Below are 22,107 nucleotides of genomic sequence, written 5' to 3' on the forward strand. Positions count from 1 at the left end.
GTTAGTTTATACATTACATTGAGATTCCTTTCAGTTTGGGATTCTTTTTTTTTTAATATCTTGTTAACAAGGGAATATAGAGTATTAATTATCACCTTTCCACCATATTTCAGCATCTCTGCAGTTATTCCATCTTTTCCAGGCGATTTGTTGTTTATCATTTTTCCAATCCCTTATTTCTGATTTGCTATCTGCTATTTCTACTCCGTTTACATCTTTAAGTTTGTTAATGATTTTAAAGAATACACTGTTTCATAAAAAATATACTTTATTGAACCAGATAAGCATACCAGATGTTCCCAAACAAATGGACAAAATTTAGTCAAGAGAATGGCGTTTATTTTGAGGTGCTAGTGCAAAAGTTTCATAACGCAAAAAGTTATGAAAACAATTTAAAAACTTATGTTAATAAATAATACGTCAATGGTTGCATAGCCATTTATATACGCCATCATTCTTGTCTTATAAAACTAAAATTTCAGTTCTAATTTTAAAAATAAAAACGCATTGTGCATCGGTACTTTTAACTAGAATATAACTTATTAATAAAAATAATATACTGAACAAACATTTTTTTGAGAAACAGATAAAACAAACGGAATAACTACTTACTAGTACTTTGAACGAATATAATAATTCTTGTTTTGAAAAACAAGCAAAATACACTAAAAGTACTAACTTTTGAAGATATTAATAAAACAAAAATACTGATAACATATATTTTGTCACCTGCATATACATATTCCAAGAAAACAGGAAAGAATATGAGCATAACTTTGATAAATACTTTTAAAAAATTTAGGTTTAAATAACCAATATAGTCACTGACAACAAATATTAGGTAGAGCCAGATTGAGGATTTAAAATCTCCACTCCTCGTCACTACCTATAACAGTAATTTCGGCAATTGATATGTGAAGTTTTGGTTAGATTATTTTTTGAACCCATTATAACAAATAGCTTATGCTTTTTAACATTTTCTAATAGACGCAACATGACGAAAAACAAACATATGACTGATCCTTTTAAACAAATCGTGATACTCTCAAAAGAAATTTACTATCAAAAAGATCCATACAGAAATGTGGAAAAATTGCATTTTCCATGCATTTAGTGAACTTCGGTGCTATTACTATGTCATAAGTGCTACAAAATGACACATTTTCAACAATTTTTTTGTATCCTATCTATAATATATGTCAATCAAACTTTTTTTAATATTATTTTGCATTTAAAGGATTACATTTTACTTATTTATTTATTTTTTACTTTTACTTTTTACTTTTATTACTTTTTTTTTTTCATTGGTATTGTGTTTTAAAGATGGCGTCTTATCTCGATACGACGATGGCGTCGTCGATAATCTCTGGAACGGCTAATCTGAAATACAAAATTCGAGAAGGGTTTTAAAAAAGAAGTAGCCTGTTAATAGTGTACCAGAAAAATTGTAAATTCTTAAAAAAACACAGAATGGCGGACATTTGAAAAAACTTTTAAAAATTGAAATTTTTTGACTTTTTCAGTCACAAAAATTTTATTATTTTTTTTTTGGTCAAATTGTAGTAAACTATCGTAGAGAAAACCAAAACAAACAAAACGCATCAAGGTTTATTATCCGGACATAACTGTATGCCAGTTTTAAAAAGGTAATTTTTCTCAAAATCTTTTAATCTCTGGATCTAGTCGAAGAGTCTAAATTTTAATAAACCTTGACGCACTTTGTTTGCTTCGGTTTTTCTATGATAGTTTACGACAATTTGACAAAAAACTATATAAAAAAAAATTTGAGACTGTAATATCGAAAAAAAAAAAAAAAATTGTACGCCATTTTTTGTCGTTCCACAGATTAACTGTCCGCCATGTAGCAGTAATTTTTGGACGAAAAATGTTCAGTGCCATCTTTAAAATACACGAACAACGAAAAAAAAACAGAAGAAAAATTTTTGTAATCTTCAAAAATTGTTTAATAATATACAAGAAGTCTAATTGCCATATATAACAATTAAGATAAAAAAAATGTTGAAATGTGCCTTTTTTAGCATTCTAGACGGTAATAGTACCATAAGTGCGTAATAGAGTAATAATTTATTTTCGGGATTCATTAAGATAAGTTAATTCGCTTTCTAAACCATCGAGATATTTCTACCGACTCCAAATGCTTTAACCCTTTCAGACCCGGTGACTATTGCAATGGACATACATTTACATAAGCACTACATCAAAATTAAACTCCTGTAAATTGCTGACAACTACATATTTTTTATTTTGCATATCTCAGTTACTATTAGTCATAAAAATTTTAGTTTAGTTTGAATCATAGCCGAGTTAACTGTTTTTAAAGCTAGCGTGACATAGCGAATTCACGGTACCCCTCAAAGCGTAAGTAATATCATGTTTCTTCAAGTCGTAAATTTATTATATGTAACCAAATATTATTTTATATAATAGTAGACATCATTTTTTATACTGCTTATTTGAAATAGATGATTTATTGTTGTTTTTTGTCGATAAAAAACATTAAAATATGATGTCCATTGCAATGGACTACAGGTCTATATTGACATTTTTGTTTTAGGTTTTAATCCGGATAATCCAAAAGACCAAGATATTCTAAGGTCCTTTTTAAAAGATGACAATGAATTTTAACAATTAGCTAATAATGTTTTATCTCAACTTGAAGATCAATCAGACATAGAAGATTTCTGTAATGAAGGAATTGATGCAGACATTCCTGTTTTGTCTATGGGCGATGTTCCAGGCTCTTTTCATGAATTATCTAATCTAGATAAAAAATATTTATTAGTACTAAACAACATTCTCACCTTCGGTATTTTTAGGAGGAGCAATAAATATACAACACTGTTGATACTTTACAGAAGAATTTAAAATCATCTACAAAAAAAGAACAAACCAAAACTAGAAATGAGATGAAAGAAATGCAAGTTTAGTACAAGAAAATGTCATTCAGAGGCTGTAACAACTTTAGAAACATCATATTGTCATATTATAGAATCTAAGTAAAAAAAATGGACATTGCGTTTAATCTTCCATGCCTTTGATTTTGCTTGTGCCAATAGTTGGCTAGAATATAAAAGGGAGCAGCTTAGTTTACCTTCTAAAGATCAAATGGATTTGTTAGATTTTAAAATACAAATTGCTAAGGCGCTAATTAGTGGGAAAACCAAAAAAAGAAGCATTGGTCGTCCCAAAATGTCAAATGAGAATTCTCCCCATACTCCAAAAAGACCAAGAGTGGAAATTAGATCATTGAAGGAAATAATGATGGATAAAATAGATCATTTACCCGAGTATGACAACAAAAAAGGAAGCATCCAGATGCAAAAAAATGTTGGGTGTAAAGGGAAAACGCATGTTTTTTTGTGAAAAATGTAATGTATATTTATGTTTTGTAAAGATCAAAAATTGTTTCATATATTTTCATTTAAATTAACTCAACATTTGCTTAATACAAATATAATATATTTAATAAAAATAATACAAATATACAAATATTAAAATTCCCAATGTCTATTGCAGTGGGACATTCTCTCAAACGACTACCTGAACAAAAATGTCAAAAATATGATTTTAGCCTATTACATCTTCCATTAAGAAGATTCAATAGAAAATTTTTTTTCTACAGAGAAAAAGTCAGGTCTGAAAGGGTTAATACGACGAATATTTCTTTTGAGATTGTATCTTACAATAACTTTATCTAAGGGTGCTAGTATGACTGTAGATATTTAAACGATGCACAACAGCGTCTAAGTAATACATAAATGCACTTAAGCTAATTTAAGATCCGAAGTAATATATTAAAATACTATAAATTAAACGTAAAAAAAATTGCACTAGTTGGTGGTAATGGCGTTCTTTTTCCGCCTTTTATTAAGGAGAGGATTATTGGAGTTTTCCAAAGTTTTGATTTGAACTTGATCATAGTCTACACGCATGGTTGCCAGTGAACGGGTCATCTCCTCCTGTACTTCGGGCCAAAGTTCCACAGTTTCTTTTAGAACTCGATTAGTGTGAAGGGGCGTTTGTGGGACGGCGGCGTATTGCTAAAAATTAAATTTTTTGTTAGATCAAAAGAAAACTAGGTGTTCAATCACAAATTAGTCCATTAATTTGTAATCTCACATTAAACTTAATTATTTGCAAACTATTGCCTAATATTTTATTGAGGAAATACCTGCAATCATTACTTCGGTTCAATTTATATTCGTTAGCTTTCAAAAGTCAAAGGTTTTATTCTATGCAGAAAAAGTTCTATGGTCCTTCGAGCTGGATCAATCGACAAATACGAATGTAATTATAAATTCGAATTATTTCTAAATAATGCCCTTTGTCCGATTCTTCTCGATTGACGATGATAAAATAAAATGTTGAAGTCGTGGAGTAAAATATAGTTTTATTGACAGCTACTGAATTATTACACTATAGTTGTTGTTGAGGTAAAAATTTATAATAGACTGCGTCCTAAACTAGTCCCGAAGCTATATTTATAATATCACTAAAATGCTACGATTCATCAAATTAGTATATTGTCCTCTGCATAGAACAAAACCTTTGACTTTTGAGAGCTAGCAAATATAATTTGAACCGAGGAAATGATTGCAGGCATTTCCTGCAGGAACTCGAACAAACTGTAATTAAGCAAGTAATCGATATGTTTCACAATTATACACGGTGAAACTATACAATTTCAGAAAATTAAGGTTAATGTGAGATTGCAAATTAATAGACTAATTTGTGATTCAACATATTGGTCACTCTACCAGAACCAGACCAATAGAAACTATCTAAATACATGCAATATAAAATAATATTAATAGTTTAAAATTGGGGATCGCCAGGGCACGTCTGGAGCCGGCGCTGGACGTCACAGCATGCGGGACGTCGGTGGCAGAGTGTTGAGGAGGCGGGCCCCTGTCATACAATCAGCTACAGCTCAACAACAACAACAACAACAAGTGAGCCAATCAACAACAAGAGCTCCACTCGCTGAAGGTGCTGCGCTGGAACATCAGCCAGCGCTCACCCAAGCGGGACGACCGAGGCAGCGCATGAAATGGACTGTGTCTAATAATGAAAACATTTTCCGTTTCTATTACAAGGTGACGAACCTCGGTCGAGAAACGATCGGCTATCGACAAGAACTGTATGCCGAATTTTGCAGGGAGTACCCAGAGATTCAAGTATCTGAACAGCGAATAGCAGATCAATACCGGGTAATTATAAGAAATAATCTTATCCCAGAGGCTAGACGCGATACCATCAGAAGCGAAGTCGAACGGGAGATTCATAACCAAGAGGATCCTGTGGACCCTGTGGATCAAGTCCATAATGAAATCCCTAATGAGCAGATTCCTGAGCCCCTCATACAAGAAACTCAACCTGTTAATACGCAGCAGGACAACAACGACTTGCACGATAGCCTGGTAAGAGAAATGGCACGTGCCGTACAAGAGTTTAATGGTACAAACCCACTTAGCAAACCACCGCTACCAAAAATAAACTCTTGTAAGAAACTAGGTGCGCTGTTACAAATTAGGAACACTGAAGTTCTACCCAATTATATCGTGGAAGCCCATACATTAAAATATTTGCATATGCTGATTTACTGTGCAGCAACAGCAATTGCTAATGTTATGGGCATTAAGATCAGAATACGACGGGGAACTAATATCGGAAGGACTGAAAACAGAATTGCACCCTGGGAAAAAAGACTGTTGAGGAAAATTGAATTATTGCGCAGGTATATTGGAAAAATTACAGAATACATCCGAGGAGTAAGAAGTCGAAAAGTAATTAAAAGAACTGAAGAAATAATTCTGAACACTCCAAGACACTCACAACATGATACAGAAAACAACACAGCTCAACACTGCCTAGACACATTAAAACAAAAATGCTCCGTTTATTCAGGTCGCCTAAGGAGATACAAAGTTAGTAACAACCGTAAATGCGACAATATACTTTTTGAGAATGCAGAGAAGGCTTTCTATAGAAAACTGAATTCCACTGTAGAAAATGTAAGTACATCCTACCCAAGCCAAGAAGAAATTCATGAGTTTTGGGGAAACCAACTTTCGACGCTAGCTACTCATAACAACAATTTGGATGGATTGAAGACACGACGAACAACTGTCAACACTACAGGAATATTCTTTACGAGCCTTTCACCACTGAAGAAGGCTTTCATTATCAAGAACATTTCAAAGAGCTTCATAACTGGAAATCTCCTGGACCAGACGGAGTTCAAAACTTCTGGCTAAAGAAGTTTTGGAGCGTTCATGAGCTTTTAACAGTATTGATTAATAATATTATTTCTAATTCACAGGAAATACCATCATTTCTTACTCAGGAAACCACTTATCTAATACCGAAGGATCAAAATAACACCCAAGATCCAGCCAAGTACCGCCCAATTACTTGTCTTCCAACTTTGTACAAATTGGTCACATCCTGTATGGCCCAGCGTATCTACCAATACTGTGCTCTGAACAATATCATAGATCCTCAACAGAAAGGATGCGCTAAGGGCTCCATGAGCTGCAAACAACAACTTATCATCGACTCAGTCATTTCTAACCAGGCATACACCAAAAAAAGAAACCTTTTTACTGCCTTCATTGACTACAAGAAGGCTTTTGATTCAGTACCGCATGAATGGCTTATAGATATATTGAAAATATATAAAGTCGATGATAATCTCGTGACCTTTTTGAAGCATATAATGGCAGACTGGAAGTCTAAAATTCACCTTCAAATAACTGGTGAAACCAATATCGAAACTGAAGATATCCCTATTAACCGGGGCCTTTTCCAGGGAGACTCGTTGAGTCCACTTTGGTTCTGCCTAGCGATGAACCCACTATCTCAGCTGCTGAACTCCACTGACTCAGGATTTACCATCAAAAATAACAACACTGTTGTGGCGAAGCTTAATCATCTGGTGTATATGGATGATTTGAAATTAATGGCTTCCACTCGAAACCACCTAGATCAGATGCTAAAAACTGTAGAAACTTTCTCAAATGATATTGGTATGCATTTTGAACTAGACAAGTGCCGTATACTAAATATAGTCAGAGGAAAGGTTCAGCCCGGAGGTTTCGATATGCAAGATGGCCAAAACATCGAAGAAATGGGTGAAAATGATATGTACAAATATCTCGGAGTACAGCAAGCGCGAAAAATTGAGCATAATGAAAACCGAACTAACTTCCGTTCGAGTTCGTACGAAGAATAAGACAACTAAATCGGTCATATCTTAATAGTAAAAATTTGTTTAAGGCATTAAATACATACGCCTGTTCTGCGCTGAGCTACTCATTTGGTATTATAAAGTGGTCAAAAACGGATATAGAGTCTTCAGCGGAAAGTAAGAACACTTCTCACAAAGGCGCAAAAACACCATCCACGCAGTGCAGTAGAGAGAACAACATTACCGCGATATCAAGGGGGAAGAGGACTTATGGACATAGGTGAGCAATTGGATAAACATGTTGCTAATTTAAGAACTTATTTTCAGGTGCAGGCTGAGACATCTACCTTACATCGAGCAATTTGCACAGTAGATGATACAACGCCGCTAAAACTGAGGGAACAAGAAATGCGCATAAACCATCTGACTAATCAAGAAAAAATGCACACCTGGATGAGTAAACCTCTGCATGGGCGACATCTCAATGAGATCAGCCAAGAATATGTCGACAATACAGCGTCGAACTATTGGTTGACATCAGGAAAGATGTTACCTGAGACTGAGGGCTTTCTACTCGCCATTCAGGATCAGGTAATTCCAACTAAAAATTACCTGAAATATATTGTTAAAGATCCTTAAGTCCAAAATTACAAATGCCAATATGGATGCCAAGCCCAAGAAACCATCCAACATCTTACCGGAGGCTGCCAGGCGTTTGTCAGAACTGATTATAAAGAACGCCATGACTCAGTAGGAAAGATTATCCACCAAGAACTAGCTGACAAACTGGGACTTCTCCAAACCGACCATCCTCCTTATTATCAATATGTCCCAGACAGAATGCTTGAAAATGATAACTACAAGTTATACTGGGACCGCACTGTACTCACAGACCAACTAGTGGCACATAATATACCGGATCTCATACTAGTTAATAAACTTACCAGGCAAACAACACTTATTGATGTGGCGATACCTAACACCAATAATTTGCGTGTTAAATACAACGAAAAGATCGCCAAGTATAGAGATCTAGAAATACAAATCAGGAGACAATGGAGAATGGAAAGTACCCAGACAGTACCATGCTGGCCCAGACAAGACCATGCAGAAAGCTGTACTCCTCGCGACGTCCAGATGTGTACGAAAATTTTTGGGAGATACACCAGCAAACCAAGTCACCTAGGGCTCGATAACACGGAAAGAGTCCCACCAGAGCTCATAATAATTTACTCGGTTTTTGAATTACTATCTCACCCGAGTAGTGCTACCTATAACTTGAAAATTTAGAATTTATGATTCAGTTATACTATCTAATTCAAATCTAAGGTCATTGAGTGAAACTGATCTAGGTGGGACTGTCCCGAAAGTTCTACGTAAAGGTTGTGATATGGTATGTCTTCGAGGCGCTGGATGAGGTTGGATGTAGGAACCTTGATGCCTTTGTTTTTTGGCTCTCTTAGCATTCCGAATATATCTGACTACCTTCCACATAATGACAATCAACATAACAATGAATATAGTCACTAGTCCTGTGGTTAAATGAGGAATCCACTGATGGATGGCAATGGTTTTCCACGAGTGTTCGAATATGTCTTGGTCTAACTGCTCTGCCTCAAGTACTATATTTGGCAACTTACCTCTCCGATTGTTTATATTATGTCTGGGACTGTTATTGGCCTCTGCATGAGCTCTTCAATGGGGCTGACGGGAGTCTTTAAGTAACTTCCAATTGCTGTTTCCAATCCTTTACTGGATGTCAGTAATGTTATGTTCCGGGTCTGAGCAACGCATTTTGGTAACAGCTTTATAAAACTGGTTTGATTTATTATATATTCGGATCGAGAACCATTGTACATTATAGCTAAATTTATAGCGTCCGGTTTTTTTTCCTAAGTTAATAGCACTGGCAAAGCCAAAAGGCCAGTCATGTATAGCATATGGTGGAATGACTAGCCAGAGGTTCGGTGTGCTCATTTTCAACCAACTGGCTTCCTTTATCATGTACTCTACTATATTGCAGGTGGTGTTGGGAGTTCTATCATATAATTCCTTTAAGATACAGTTCGGCTGGGTATCCATATTAATGATTGCCATAGGTGAACATGCCAACTCTCCTTTGTTTAATTCTATACACGTTTCTTTATCTTCATATGTCACTTCAACATAGTGTAAAGTATTATAATCTACTGCAAGTAGATTCCTTGGGACCAACAACGAGCAAACAATTGGACCGCGTTATGCATAACTCGACTAAGCGCCAAATTCAAGTTTATTGAAATAATGCCGCCATCTATCACGTAATCACGTTATCTATTTGGGAAAAAATCACCAAAGCCTGGAAATCTGTATTTAGGAAAATATTTTACTTTTAGCCAAACGTCAAATCGACTAAGTGTATGTAAACATTTGAAAATATCCAACTAAGCGACTTAGATTTAGCATAATAAGACTATGCGACTGTAATGTATCAGCCACATACCCAAGGGAAACAACCCCATCCCCCAAACGCAATCGTTAATCAGTTAACCCGGTATTGTAATAAAATATTACAATATTAATGAAGATAACAATATTGTAGAGATGGAGCAATCTGATAAAAGAAGAAAATGACGGGGAAAAAATGGCGTAAAATCTAAAGAAAAAACAATTTCAGGGCCGTACAAATAAAGGGAGAAAAAGGAGAAAAAGAACTAAAAAAAGAGTTTCGTCAGTATTTGTGCAAATGTGACTGTCTAACGGAAGTTGGCATTGAAAATGCTAAAAAAGAATATGACAAATTTTATGAAGTAAGTTCGCATGATGCTCAACGTGCCTTAATTTGCGCCATGGTTCAAGAAGGTCCAATAAAAAGAAAAAGAAAACAAAATTCTACTAAAAAAATGCACTCCAGGGTATACAATATTAATGGCCACGTAGTTTGCACAACATTTGAAACCCTAAGAATTTCGAGTGCAAGAATAGATAATGCCTTAAAATAAAAAAAGGATAGAAGGAGTTAGAGACTTAAGAGGTAAAGCAGGCGGAAAAAATACAATATCAGAAGAACGATTTCAATAAATAATAGAACATATTGAACAATTTACAAAATATAAGTCTCATTATGTAAGGGAAAAAACAAGTTCCATGTACTTACGACCAGACACTACATTGCCCATTATGTACGATTTGTACAAGCAGAAATAATTCACCTGTGTCCTTTTCGAAGTACAAAAACGTTTTTTTAAGTCATTTTAATTTCAAAAGAAAACCACTGAAAAAAGACACTTGTAAACTTTGTGACAAATTAGAAATTCTAATAAACAACGCCACAGAAGAACAAGTTTTAAATGCAGACAGAAAGCGTGCAAAATTTGACGAACAATAAAGAAAAAAATGCGTTCTGCTAAATTTTAGGTAGTGAAGCGTCGCTCAAGGGATGTCGCGTCATGGGACGAGGCGCCTCTGTAGAAAAGTGTGTATTAATTTTTTAAAATAAAATAAGATCTTGTGAAAATAAAACACATAATATAGATTTCAAATTCATTCAAATCAACATTAGAAATCCTAAGATTTCCTACTTGAAACTAAATTAAAATTTTTACCACTGCGCTTTCTAAAACTTACAAAGCAAACAGATTGATAAATTAGTCGATAAGGGAATCTAAAATTTGCATTCCACATGTCGTTCATCACGGCAAAAATTCTTATAGAGTAAGATCCCAGAGCAATCAGACATAACTTATTTTCACACAGATGAAACCTTAGAGTCTCAGTAGCGTCTCGTGTGCTTTGAATACCTGCGTATTTATGAAACTTGCTGAGTGACACCTGGGCAGGTACCAGGTGAGAAAGGTAACTAAAAATAAGAGCTATCTTACTTAAATTTACATAACTGATTTTTATACATATTTTGTAGAATATTATTTTGAAAATACTGCAATAACTGTCAGACACTTGTCATGGACCAGAACTTTTGTCAGACGCTTTAAAGCTCTACTAAAATTAAATTAACTTTACTTACTTTTACATGTCTGATTTTTAAATATGGTAATAATGGAACTATAATAAACTTATATTTAATCAGTCAGACAAATTAGAATGACCAAACATCCCTTAAACACAAAAATTAGTTAATCAGAAATATAAGTGCGAGAGTGCTGTGCTTGCATTTCAGAGTTAGTGAGACGTCTATAATATCTCGGTTCTTTTTCTTTAACTCACAATATGTCACTCTACTGTGTATGTGCCCCTTGCGCCTAACCTATAATATCTATTATAGTTTAATTCGAATCTGTCAGAGCACATGTTTTTGTTGTTTATATCGTGTACTTTGTGAGTAATATTAAGTTATTTGCAATAGTGAAAATCATGGAAGAAAACAATTCAAAATGTATATTTTGTAAACAATCCAGTAATGCATTAAAGTTATTTACTGAAGAGACATTTAAAAAAATGAAAATTGTATTAAAACAGCGAATAATCCATAACCTAAAATTCAAAGACTTAGTTTTACCGGATGATATGTATAATAATGGTTATCATCGAGAATGTTACAAAAATTTTACTGCTTTGCCAAAGAAGTATTATTCCGCCATTTCAGAAAAATCAAAAAGTGCTATAAAAACAGATGCATCGAGTATTGTTGAAAATATATCAGCTACGTCGACATCAAGCTTACCAAGTAATTCTAATATTAATAATGATTTATGTACAGCATCAACCTCAAGTCAACAAAATAATTCTACAGTTCTTGATTTGGATGTAGTATCAAATTCAAGTCCAGCTAGTACTATACTTGAATCTATTATAATACCTGAGCCAAGTGTTGAGTCGAGTGTTGAATTAGAATCAGTTGAACCAGTGTCATGTAATTTGGAAGATCTTAGTATTGCAGTTGAATGTGATCTTGATTCCTCTTCTCGTAATATTTTATTTAAAAGTGATATGAATACTGACACAAACCAGACATGTATTTATTGTGACCAAAAAACTAAAAGACATAAACTGAAGAGACTACCTTTGCATGCGTGTGATAGAAACGATTTCTTAAAAAAAAATTAAAAGATGACGAGGAAGCCTCAGAGCAATTAATTGAGAAAGTGCAAGCTGTAACGGATTCAACAATATATTACCACAAAAAATGTCAATTGGAATATTTATACAACATATCGACAAAGAAAAATACAACTAAAACGCCTTGGCATACTCTTCGTCAGCGTCATCAAGCTGTCTTTGATGAAGTTTGTAGTTTTATACAAAAAAATGTTATAGAAAAAGGACGATGTTATTTTCTTACTTATGTCCACAGACACTACATGGAATTATTTAACGACGAAGCAGAAAATTCTAAAGAAATTATGGGCAATTTCACTCCCCATAACTTAGAGACAAAAATAAACAAAATATTTATGAAGGAGATCAAGTTCCTAATGTGTCAAAATAAGAAGATACTTGCTCCAAAACACGTTTATGTTATTGATGAGGAGTTATTGGATGATTTAAAGGATCAGGACATTTTGAATAAAGCTGCTTTAATATTAAGGAAATCAGTGTTACAAGCTGAGAAAAAAAAGTTACCTATTAAAGTATCTGTACAGAATCTTGAAGACGGTGAAGTTTCAGTGCCGGAAAGCTTATCTCAATTTTATTTTACTCTGATTGCAGGAAGTAACAGCCAAAGAAAAAATAATAAGAAATGTATTCGATTAGTTCAATCTTTGAGCCAGGATGCTGTATATGCTGTCTTTAATGGTAAATGTAAGACGTCAAAGCATATTAAGCTCGGAATGGCTTTAAAAAGCTTAACAAGTAGTCGTAATATAATAGACATAATTCACAGATATGGCCATTGCATTAGCTATCCAGGTGTAGAAGAACTGGAAACTGAAGCTACTTATTACGCCATGCAAAAATCCACCATATGTCCTGAAGCAATCAAATTAAATCCGAATCTATGTACTGGAGTTGCGTTTAATAATTTTGATCGGTTTGTGGAAACAAAGAGTGGAAAGGACACGTTACAAGACACTGTTGGTATAATTTATCAAAACGTAGACTCAAATGTTTTACATGAATTAGAAACTCCAAATTTGTCTTCTACCACCAGAGAAGAACCTAGAACATCGAGAAAAAGACGACGAAGAACACTAGAGGTTACTGAGATAGATAGCAGACCATATATGAAAAAACCCAAGATGACTGATAGTTTACAAATTTCTATTTATGAAGCTGAAGAAACACTGCCTGTAAATTTACAATTATACAAAAACATTGATATAATTTGGATGCTCAGCCATGCTTGCCATTTATCAAATCTTCCGATGTGGGTTGGCTACAATAGCTTGATCAGTAATAATGAAAATAATGCAAAGCAAGTTGTTTCTTATCTATCTCCGATAAATTCGTCGCCTACAAATACATCGGTTATTTTGGAAACAATGGAGCAAAGCTTACAAATTTGCGAAGAAGTTGAACAATCTTGCATTCAAGTTACTTATGATCTTGCAATTGCCAAAATAGCCTTACAAATTCAAGCTATTGAAGCACCTAAGTTTGACAACCTATTTATTCATTTGGGACCATTCCATATCATGATGTCATACTTCAAAGCTATAGGAAAATTTATAGCAGATTGCGGCTTGTCGAACGTGATGGTGCAAAGTGATTTGTTAGCTTCGGGATCAGTTGCTGGATTTCAGGAAGGGAAACACTTCAATCGGTGTAAGAGACTTCATCCGTTGATGTCAGTAGGTCTGGAGATTTTACATTTTAAATCTTTTTTGGATATTAAAAATGTAGAAGTATCGGATACAATTATTAAAGAACTTACGCGTCTGCAAAATACTCCAGTGTCATCTTTTAAAATTGAAAATGACGATTTGAAAGAACTATTAAATAATTATTACATTTACAAACAACAGACTTTGAACGGTGATAATGGTAAAACAGCGCAGTTTTATTTAATATATATAAACTTGGTCAACTATTATTTAACTCTATCTAGAAGTATTCGTAATGGAGATTTTGATCTTTTCAAGTACGTATTACCAAAGATCACAAATTTGTTTTTTATCTTTAATCAACAAAACTATGCTCGTTGGACTGTTAGGTATTGTTCAAATTTATTAAACGTTGCTGAAACTCATCCTAATTTGTACGAAGAATTCCAAGAAGGTTTTTTTGGCATTCGAAGAACCAATAAGCCTTTTTCTAAACAACCTATTGATCTTGTTCTTGAACAAACAATAAACGCTGATGCTGCAAGGAAACTCACTGGTATAATACATTTTACGAATTCAATTTCTGCACGTCAACGATGGGCCCGGAGTCATGATATTAGATCTACAATAATCAGTTCAGTGTACAAAGATTTGGGTCTGCAGAAGGAGCAAGATGTTTCAGCCGAGCTCACCAACCATGCTATAAAAATTAATGCTAAGCTGTTGCAAAAATTTATTGAAACTTTTGATTTATTTATAAATCCATTCGATTCACAAATGCCAAAAGATTTATTAATGAATATATCATCGGGTAAAGCTGCGTCGGAGCCCGTAGAAAATTTTTTGCTTCATATAGAGAAAAATGGTGAAGCTAAACGTCAAACGTTCATTTCTGAGTGTGAATTGGATATTAGTAGATTCGAAAGAAGTATTAAGAAGACACGATTGGAAAACTTTACACTGGATTACTCCGAAAAGAAAAAAACCAAAGCAGGTGGTAAAGTGCAAGAGGTACGAATACAAAGAGATCTTTTTGGACGAATTCTTGGAATATCTATAGATTATAAAGTAGATATGGAGAAAATTTTGTCCTATCCTATTACTCCAATGCCATTATCAATGTGCCATATTGATGGATTCATTTGCAAAACCCAGAAATCAACTTTGATGAAATCTTTGCAGAAAGGTGCAGAGCACGACTCACCTACTTAAATAGATATTTTATTAATTGATGGTTTCTTTTTGCTTCATACCATGAGAAATGTCCCAAAAACTTTTGGAGGTATTTCTAAACAAATGCTTCTAATGGTCACGCAGCTAAAAGCGACAAGATACGACGTTATTTTTGATCAATATTTCTCTCCTTCGATCAAAGGCTACGAAAGAGGCCTTCGTCGTGAGTCTACTCAATTTGATTTCAACATTTCTGGTCCCGATCAAGTTAGACCGTCAAATTTTTCGCAAGAACTTAAAAATATCAATTTCAAACAGGCCCTCGTTGATTTTTTTATTCAACACTGGGCATCTGATGAAATGGTGCCATTTATTGAGAAAAAACGGATATTAATTAATTCTAAACAATGTCATTCTTACATCGTTCATAATAATAAAGTTTTATCCAATGTTGATGACAATTTATCGTGTCCTGAACATGAAGAAGCTGACACTAAAATTGTTTTTCATATTTGTAATGTAGACGTTAAAGCAAATTTTGTTATTAGATGTTCTGATACTGACATTGCGATAATTATGTTAGGACATATGCATAATTTAAAAAATGATTCGAATGTATGGTTAAACGCAGGCACCGGAAATAACCAGAGATACATTAATTTGACAAAGGTTTACGAGTACTTGGGACCATCTTTATGTAGAAGTTTGCCAGGGTTTCACGCTCTAACTGGATGTGACTTTAATCCCGCCTTTTTTAAAAAGGGTAAACAAAGACCATTCAATATATTAATGAAGAAACATGAATATCAGCGAGCTTTCATGCAGTTTGGAGAATCAGAGTTGCTTATCGATGAGCGCATCCAAAAAGATATTTTCAAAATAATCCAAAAATTTATCTGCGAAATTTATAGTGTTCCTGATACGTGCAACATTAATGCTGCCCGGCTTCAATTGTTTTTAAATAATTACAGCGTATCTAATATTAACGAAGAATTCGATCGCAAAAATTTAAAAAAATTTGATGCTAGCAGTTTACCACCATGCCAAAGTGAGTTATTCCAACAATTCCGCCGTGCTAATTACATTTCTAGCATATGGAATAATGCAAATGCAAAACAACCAACCATTTTAACTCCTGAAAACAATGGGTGGAGAGTAGAAGAAAACCAATATCACTTTCATTGGTTTGATGGTGACCAATTACCAGCAAACGTTAGTGAATTCCTTCAAACTTCAGGTATTATATTTTGATTTCAGGTTTAGAATTTATTATGTTTGTGATTTTCTGCTTTTTAATTCTTTGAACTATTTTTTGCAGAAGAACCAGTCAGCAACAACATAACGGATAATGATGAAGATAATGACTCGGATGAGCAGCATCATGATTGGTTGAATGATGAAAATTCTAATAATTGCGACAATGAATATGATTGTTTCAAATAAAAAATGTTTGTTTCAATTAATCCTAGTTGAACATTTTTTTACAAAAATTATTTTTTTTTAATTATCCTAACTGGTATCTTTTCTACAATAAAGTAAATATAATTTCTTATGAAACCAAATTGCTCCGAATTAATTAATTATCCCAAATATATTCAATACATTAATTTACTTTAATATTTATCTTAATGCTAGAGTTCATTATATTAAAATGGAGATGCAAAAATATCTAATCGGATCGAAAACAGAAGTATCCTAAATGTGTTTGAATTTTTTACTCTGAGGCTTATGCGCACAGCACTATCGCGCTCATACTTCGGGTTAACTAATTTTTGTGTTTAAGGGATGTTTGGTCATTCTAATTTGTCTGACTGATTAAATATAAGTTTATTATAGTTCCATTATTAACATATTTAAAAATCAGACATGTAAAAGTAAGTAAAGTTAATTTAATTTTAGTGGAGCTTTAAAGCGTCTGACAAAAGTTCTGGTCCATGACAAGTGTCTGACAGTTATTGCAGTATTTTCAAAATAATATTCTACAAAATATGTATAAAAATCAGTTATGTAAATTTAAGTAAGGTAGCTCTTATTTTTAGTTACCTTTCTCACCTGGTAACTGCCCAGGTGTCACTCAGCAAGTTTCATAAATCGCAGGTATTCAAATCACGCGAGACGCTACTGAGTCTCTAAGGTTTCATCTGTGTGAAAATAGGTTATCTCTGATCGTTCTGGGATCTTGGACTATTAGTGAATTTAGTTTCTAGTACTAGAAACAGAGTAAAGAAATAAAACAGAAAGACGGTTTTAGGTTAGGCTCATATAGAGAGCCTCTGCATATGACGCAAAGTTGACATACGTATAAGCGGAAGGCAGATCTGCATTGAAATTAAATCTAAAACCGTCTTTCTATTTCATTCAAATCAATTTATTGAAATATAATATCACTCAGATGCATAAAAAGTGAGAAACGCATATTTGGAATCTGGAACAATTTGGATCAAGACCCCCTATCGGCAACTAGTGTTAACATCTTTAAAAATAAACTCGATAGATCCTTATTTTATTTATAGGACTGCGTTTTTTAGGACCGCATTATTTATTTATTGTTTCACAATTTTTGTATGATGCACTTAATTGTAACTTTATAATTTGTTCCAAAAAAACCTAACTTTTTTTGTAACTTACTTAAGTTAAAATATATAGTCTGACAATTTATTATTTATAAAAAACATTAAAATAATTAAAAAAAAATATTTAAAAATTCCTTCATAAAAGGTATATTACCTTTTATAAAGAAATTTTTTTTGATACTTGGTATACAGCCAACTACAGGAACTTAGTTTCCTTGTCGATATTAAAATAATTCTATTTTTTCCTTGGCGGTATTAGATTTTATTATATTTCGCATGTGCTCTAATTCCAGCCTAACCCAAATTTAGCCTAGCATGGTATCTACAAAAAATACTAAATTATTCACATGCAAGCCAATGCAAAGAAATAAATATTCACAAGAGCTACTGGATCGGCTGGAAGAGCTACTGGAGCCCTAAATGACACGAAAAGCGGCATGTCTGCCTATAAAGCATTCCAAGATGTATAGTATACCAAAAAGTACATTGAAAGATGTGAATGCAAAAGTAAGTGTATGAAAATATTGGAAGACAACCAGATTTAAATAGTGATGAGGAAAAACTAATCGTAAAATGGATATTTTTTTGGCTGTCGCGGGTTTTCCTCTAAATCTAAAGAGAGCCAATACATTTAAGAATGGAATTTCTGGAAATAGATGGTACCAACATTTCCTAACCAAACGCAAAATCTGACAGCTAGTCGTTCCTTCGTTACAGAGGAAAGGATAAGAAATTGGTTTAAGGAAGTATATGATTATTTCAGTCAAAATAGCATCACATATGTGTTAGAAGAACAAAGCCAAATATTAAACTGCGAGACGGCCTTTTTCATGGCTTTACAGGACAAACAAGTGTTAGTTAAAAGAGGGTCTAAAACTGTATATATTAGAACTACTAACGACGAAAAAGAATGTTTGGCCGTATTAGCAACAATATCCGCTAGTGAAGATATCCCACCACCAATGGTTTTGTTTCCTTAGACAAAGCTACCAAAACATTTAGTTCCAACTATGCCAATAATAGGTTGGAACAGGAAAACTGTTTTAGTAAACGGTTGAACAAAAAAAAACATTAAGCGACCTGTCGTGTCATTTTTGGAAGAACATGTTAGCAATATATATCTGGCATTTAGCGAGTTTTGTCGTCAAAATGGAATTGTTTTAGTAGCACTGGTTTCAAATTCCATACATATCATGCAGCCGCTTGATGTGCTATATTCCGACCTGTCAAAGCTACATGGCGCAAAATAGTTCATGATTTCTGCACCTATTTTGAAAAACAATTTACCATAAATTCTGCTATATCCTATTTTATCACTCCTCCAAAATTGCCAACGTCATTGCATTTTATTTCCCCAGAAAAATAAACGTCCAAAAGAAAGGCTACAAAAAAATTAACACCTATAGTACCGATTGCTGATGATTTCATGGAGTACCAGAGAAGATTAGAAGCTGAAAAAATGAAAAGGAAGTAAGAAAAAAACAAAAACGGAAAAAGAAAAAAAAACAACTAACATCACGAAGAAAACTGCAGGATCTGAAGGTAAGAAAACAGAAAAAATAAAAATTTCGCAAGCTGTCAAATTAAACCTAGACATTGAGAATGAAAAAAAAACAAAAAGGAGAGATAGATGGAGCAAATAAAAAAGAAACTGAAATTTTAAACAAAAATGTTGGTTCTGGTAGAAAAAAGAAGAAAACTAACAATTCTATGGATTTAGAGTGAGCGACTACCAACTAGGTTAGGTTAGACTACGTCATTGTAGGTTACGAGGAGAAACATTTTCCAGGACTAGTAGAGGAAATAACAGAGGATAAATTCAAAATCAAAGCTATGGAAAAAATTGGATATCATTGGAGATGCCCAGAGACAGGTTATATTATTTGGTATGATCCAGAGGAAATTGTTTGTTTAATTGTACACCTCAGTACATTAATAAATGGGGTCTTTTTTTTTTGATGTTTTTATGCTTCTGTATTTTTTATACCTACTTTCAAAATATTAAAATAAATCATGAATGTGTTGCTTGTGTGAGTCCATTTTAAAAAGAGTTAAAAAGAAATAAATTAGACTTACTCACAATCAATTTAATTTTACTACCCAAGACGACCGGTTTCGCTTTCTAAAATTTGCAAAGCATCATCAGGTCAGTGGTACAAAGTAAATTAAATGTTGAAATTATAAAAAGCCCATATTAGGGTGCAGTCTTATAAGGATATAGATCAAAAAAGTTATAGATCAAAAAAAGGTTTTAGTAATTATGCCAATATTATATGTCTGTGTTTATTAATATGCATAAAATTGCCTTAGCAGACAAAGTAACAACCCACAAATTGGCAAGAGAAAAAAATCTGTTGAATTGTAATAAATTAGAAATGAACAAAATACTACTTACATTCCGGTGCAAGAGTTTTTATATAATGATTCGTGATACATAGTTCAAACTATCCCGTATTACTAATAATGAGTGATCTTCGGTCAATGTTGTAACTGTCTGCCAACTTGGGAGGAAGTTTCTTGAGGGGAGGGATGTTAACAGATGATATAGGAGTGAGGTATATGTTATTGTTTGTTGAAAGAAAATGTGATGTTTTATATTATTTAAATTATTAAAGTTATTTATATTTATTAAAGAGATATATTTTGAAATGTGTGTTAAATTATTGAAAATTTTTATACAGAAAGAGGACAGTTATATGACAATGAATGAAAGTACTTGTACTAGTTTGTGGGTGTGCAATTTCTTTGACTTGTAATTATCAAACTTTGAATAAAAGCATTTAATTTCTGCTAGGCAGAGAATTGTGATGTCAAATGTTAAAATAATAAATTAAAGCACAATTAGGGACAAACAGAACACAATTAACAGGACAAAACAAACATAAAACTTTAAAAAAGGGGGCTTATAAGCACTACATTACTTGCTAGGAGAGGAATTGGATTTTTTTGTTATCTACTAGTATTTTAAGAGGTAAATTTGAGAAGCTAATGTAGGTTAAAGTGTGACAGTTCTTCTTCTATTTCTAAAGTTAACTAGTTTTTGAAGCTAACAGACCTTAGTAGTTAAACAATTAAATGAACTTCAAAATGTAAGCTAATGTGTATAATATTGGCATACTTTTAACAATCACTTGCTGAATTAAATTTAAATTTAAAATTTAAGTGTGAAAGTCAAATTAATTGAAATAATTTTTATATAACAAAATTTGAAAATTTTTTTAAAGAACCAGAATTACACAATAAATTTAAGATGAGCATTTGGTAACAAATAATAATCCAAATGTGTAATAAATATACAATTTTTTTTTTTTTAAAGATTTTGAAAACACTTATTGTCGGTGTGGACGAGCATTCTGCAATGGTATGTTTAAACTTCTTCATATTAGTTTTATTATATTAATGTGTAAACCAGAGAAATGGATAAAATTGTTTATTGCAACAAATTCCAAAAATTAATTCGAGTTATTAATTAATTAATAATGAGGTTGGTAACTCTGGTATATGACAATTGAACGCCGGATATAGGCATGATATATGAATGTCGGTAACTAATGTGCTATTTAAACGGTGCAACAGTAAATAAGAGTCTTTTAAGTTTATAATGTACCAAAGCAAGATGTAACGTCCACGTCGGGATTGGTAAGTCTGTACAATAACTTTTTGCAACACTTTAACAATATCAAATTTACAGTCGCTTATAGTTATAAGTTTAGTATCTCTATTCGACAGCGTGAGTTGTATGTGATTTAATATTAAAATAAGTTGATTTAATTAGTAATACTAGTCTGAACGATTCTCCAGTGTTGTCTTAGAATTTTAAAACCACGTGTTGAATTAAATCAAATTCTAATATAATGAGTATATATCATAAATATTAAAAGTCAGGTGGACTATTAACGTGGTTTTAAAATTCCAAGACAACACTGGAGAATCGTTCAGACTAGTATTACTAATTAAATCAACTTATTTTAATATTAAATCACATACAACTCACGCTGTCGAATAGAGATACTAAACTTATAACTATAAGTGACTGTAAATTTGATATTGTTAAAGTGTTGCAGAAAGTTATTGTACAGACTTACCAATGCCGACGTGGACGTTACATCTTGCTTTGGTACATTATAAACTTAAAATAAGACTAAAATTTACTGTTACACCGTTTAAATAGCACATTAGTTACCGGCATTCATACACCATGCCTATATCCGGCGTTCAATTGTCATATACCAGAGTTACCAACCTCATTATTAATTAATTAATAACTCGAATTAATTTTTGGAATTTGTTGCTATAAACAATTTTATCCATTTCTCTGGTTTACACATTAATATAATAAAACTAACATAAGGAAGTTTAAACATACCATTGCAGAATGCTCGTCCACACCGACAATAAGTGTTTTCAAAATATTAAAAAAAAAAAATTGTATATTTATTACACATTTGGA

At 32.9% G+C, this 22,107-nt stretch overlaps 1 protein-coding gene across 2 annotated transcripts in view; it reads right to left on the reverse strand.

Annotated features, from left to right (window-relative positions):
• Positions 1-250: 250 nt before the first annotated feature.
• Positions 251-22,107, reverse strand: part of MAPk-Ak2 (MAP kinase-activated protein kinase 2) — a 98,568-nt gene continuing 76,711 nt past the window's right edge. The window contains exon 8 of one of the 2 annotated variants that reach the window (XM_072545712.1): positions 251-4,061. In XM_072545712.1, the coding sequence (XP_072401813.1) occupies positions 3,852-4,061 (210 nt within the window). In that variant the 3' untranslated portion in view covers positions 251-3,851. The remainder of the gene's footprint in view (positions 4,062-22,107) is intronic. The other variant, XM_072545713.1, reaches the window with a different exon arrangement.

The sequence above is a fragment of the Diabrotica undecimpunctata genome, chromosome 10 (assembly GCF_040954645.1).
Source record: "Diabrotica undecimpunctata isolate CICGRU chromosome 10, icDiaUnde3, whole genome shotgun sequence".
Taxonomy (NCBI): domain Eukaryota; kingdom Metazoa; phylum Arthropoda; class Insecta; order Coleoptera; family Chrysomelidae; genus Diabrotica; species Diabrotica undecimpunctata.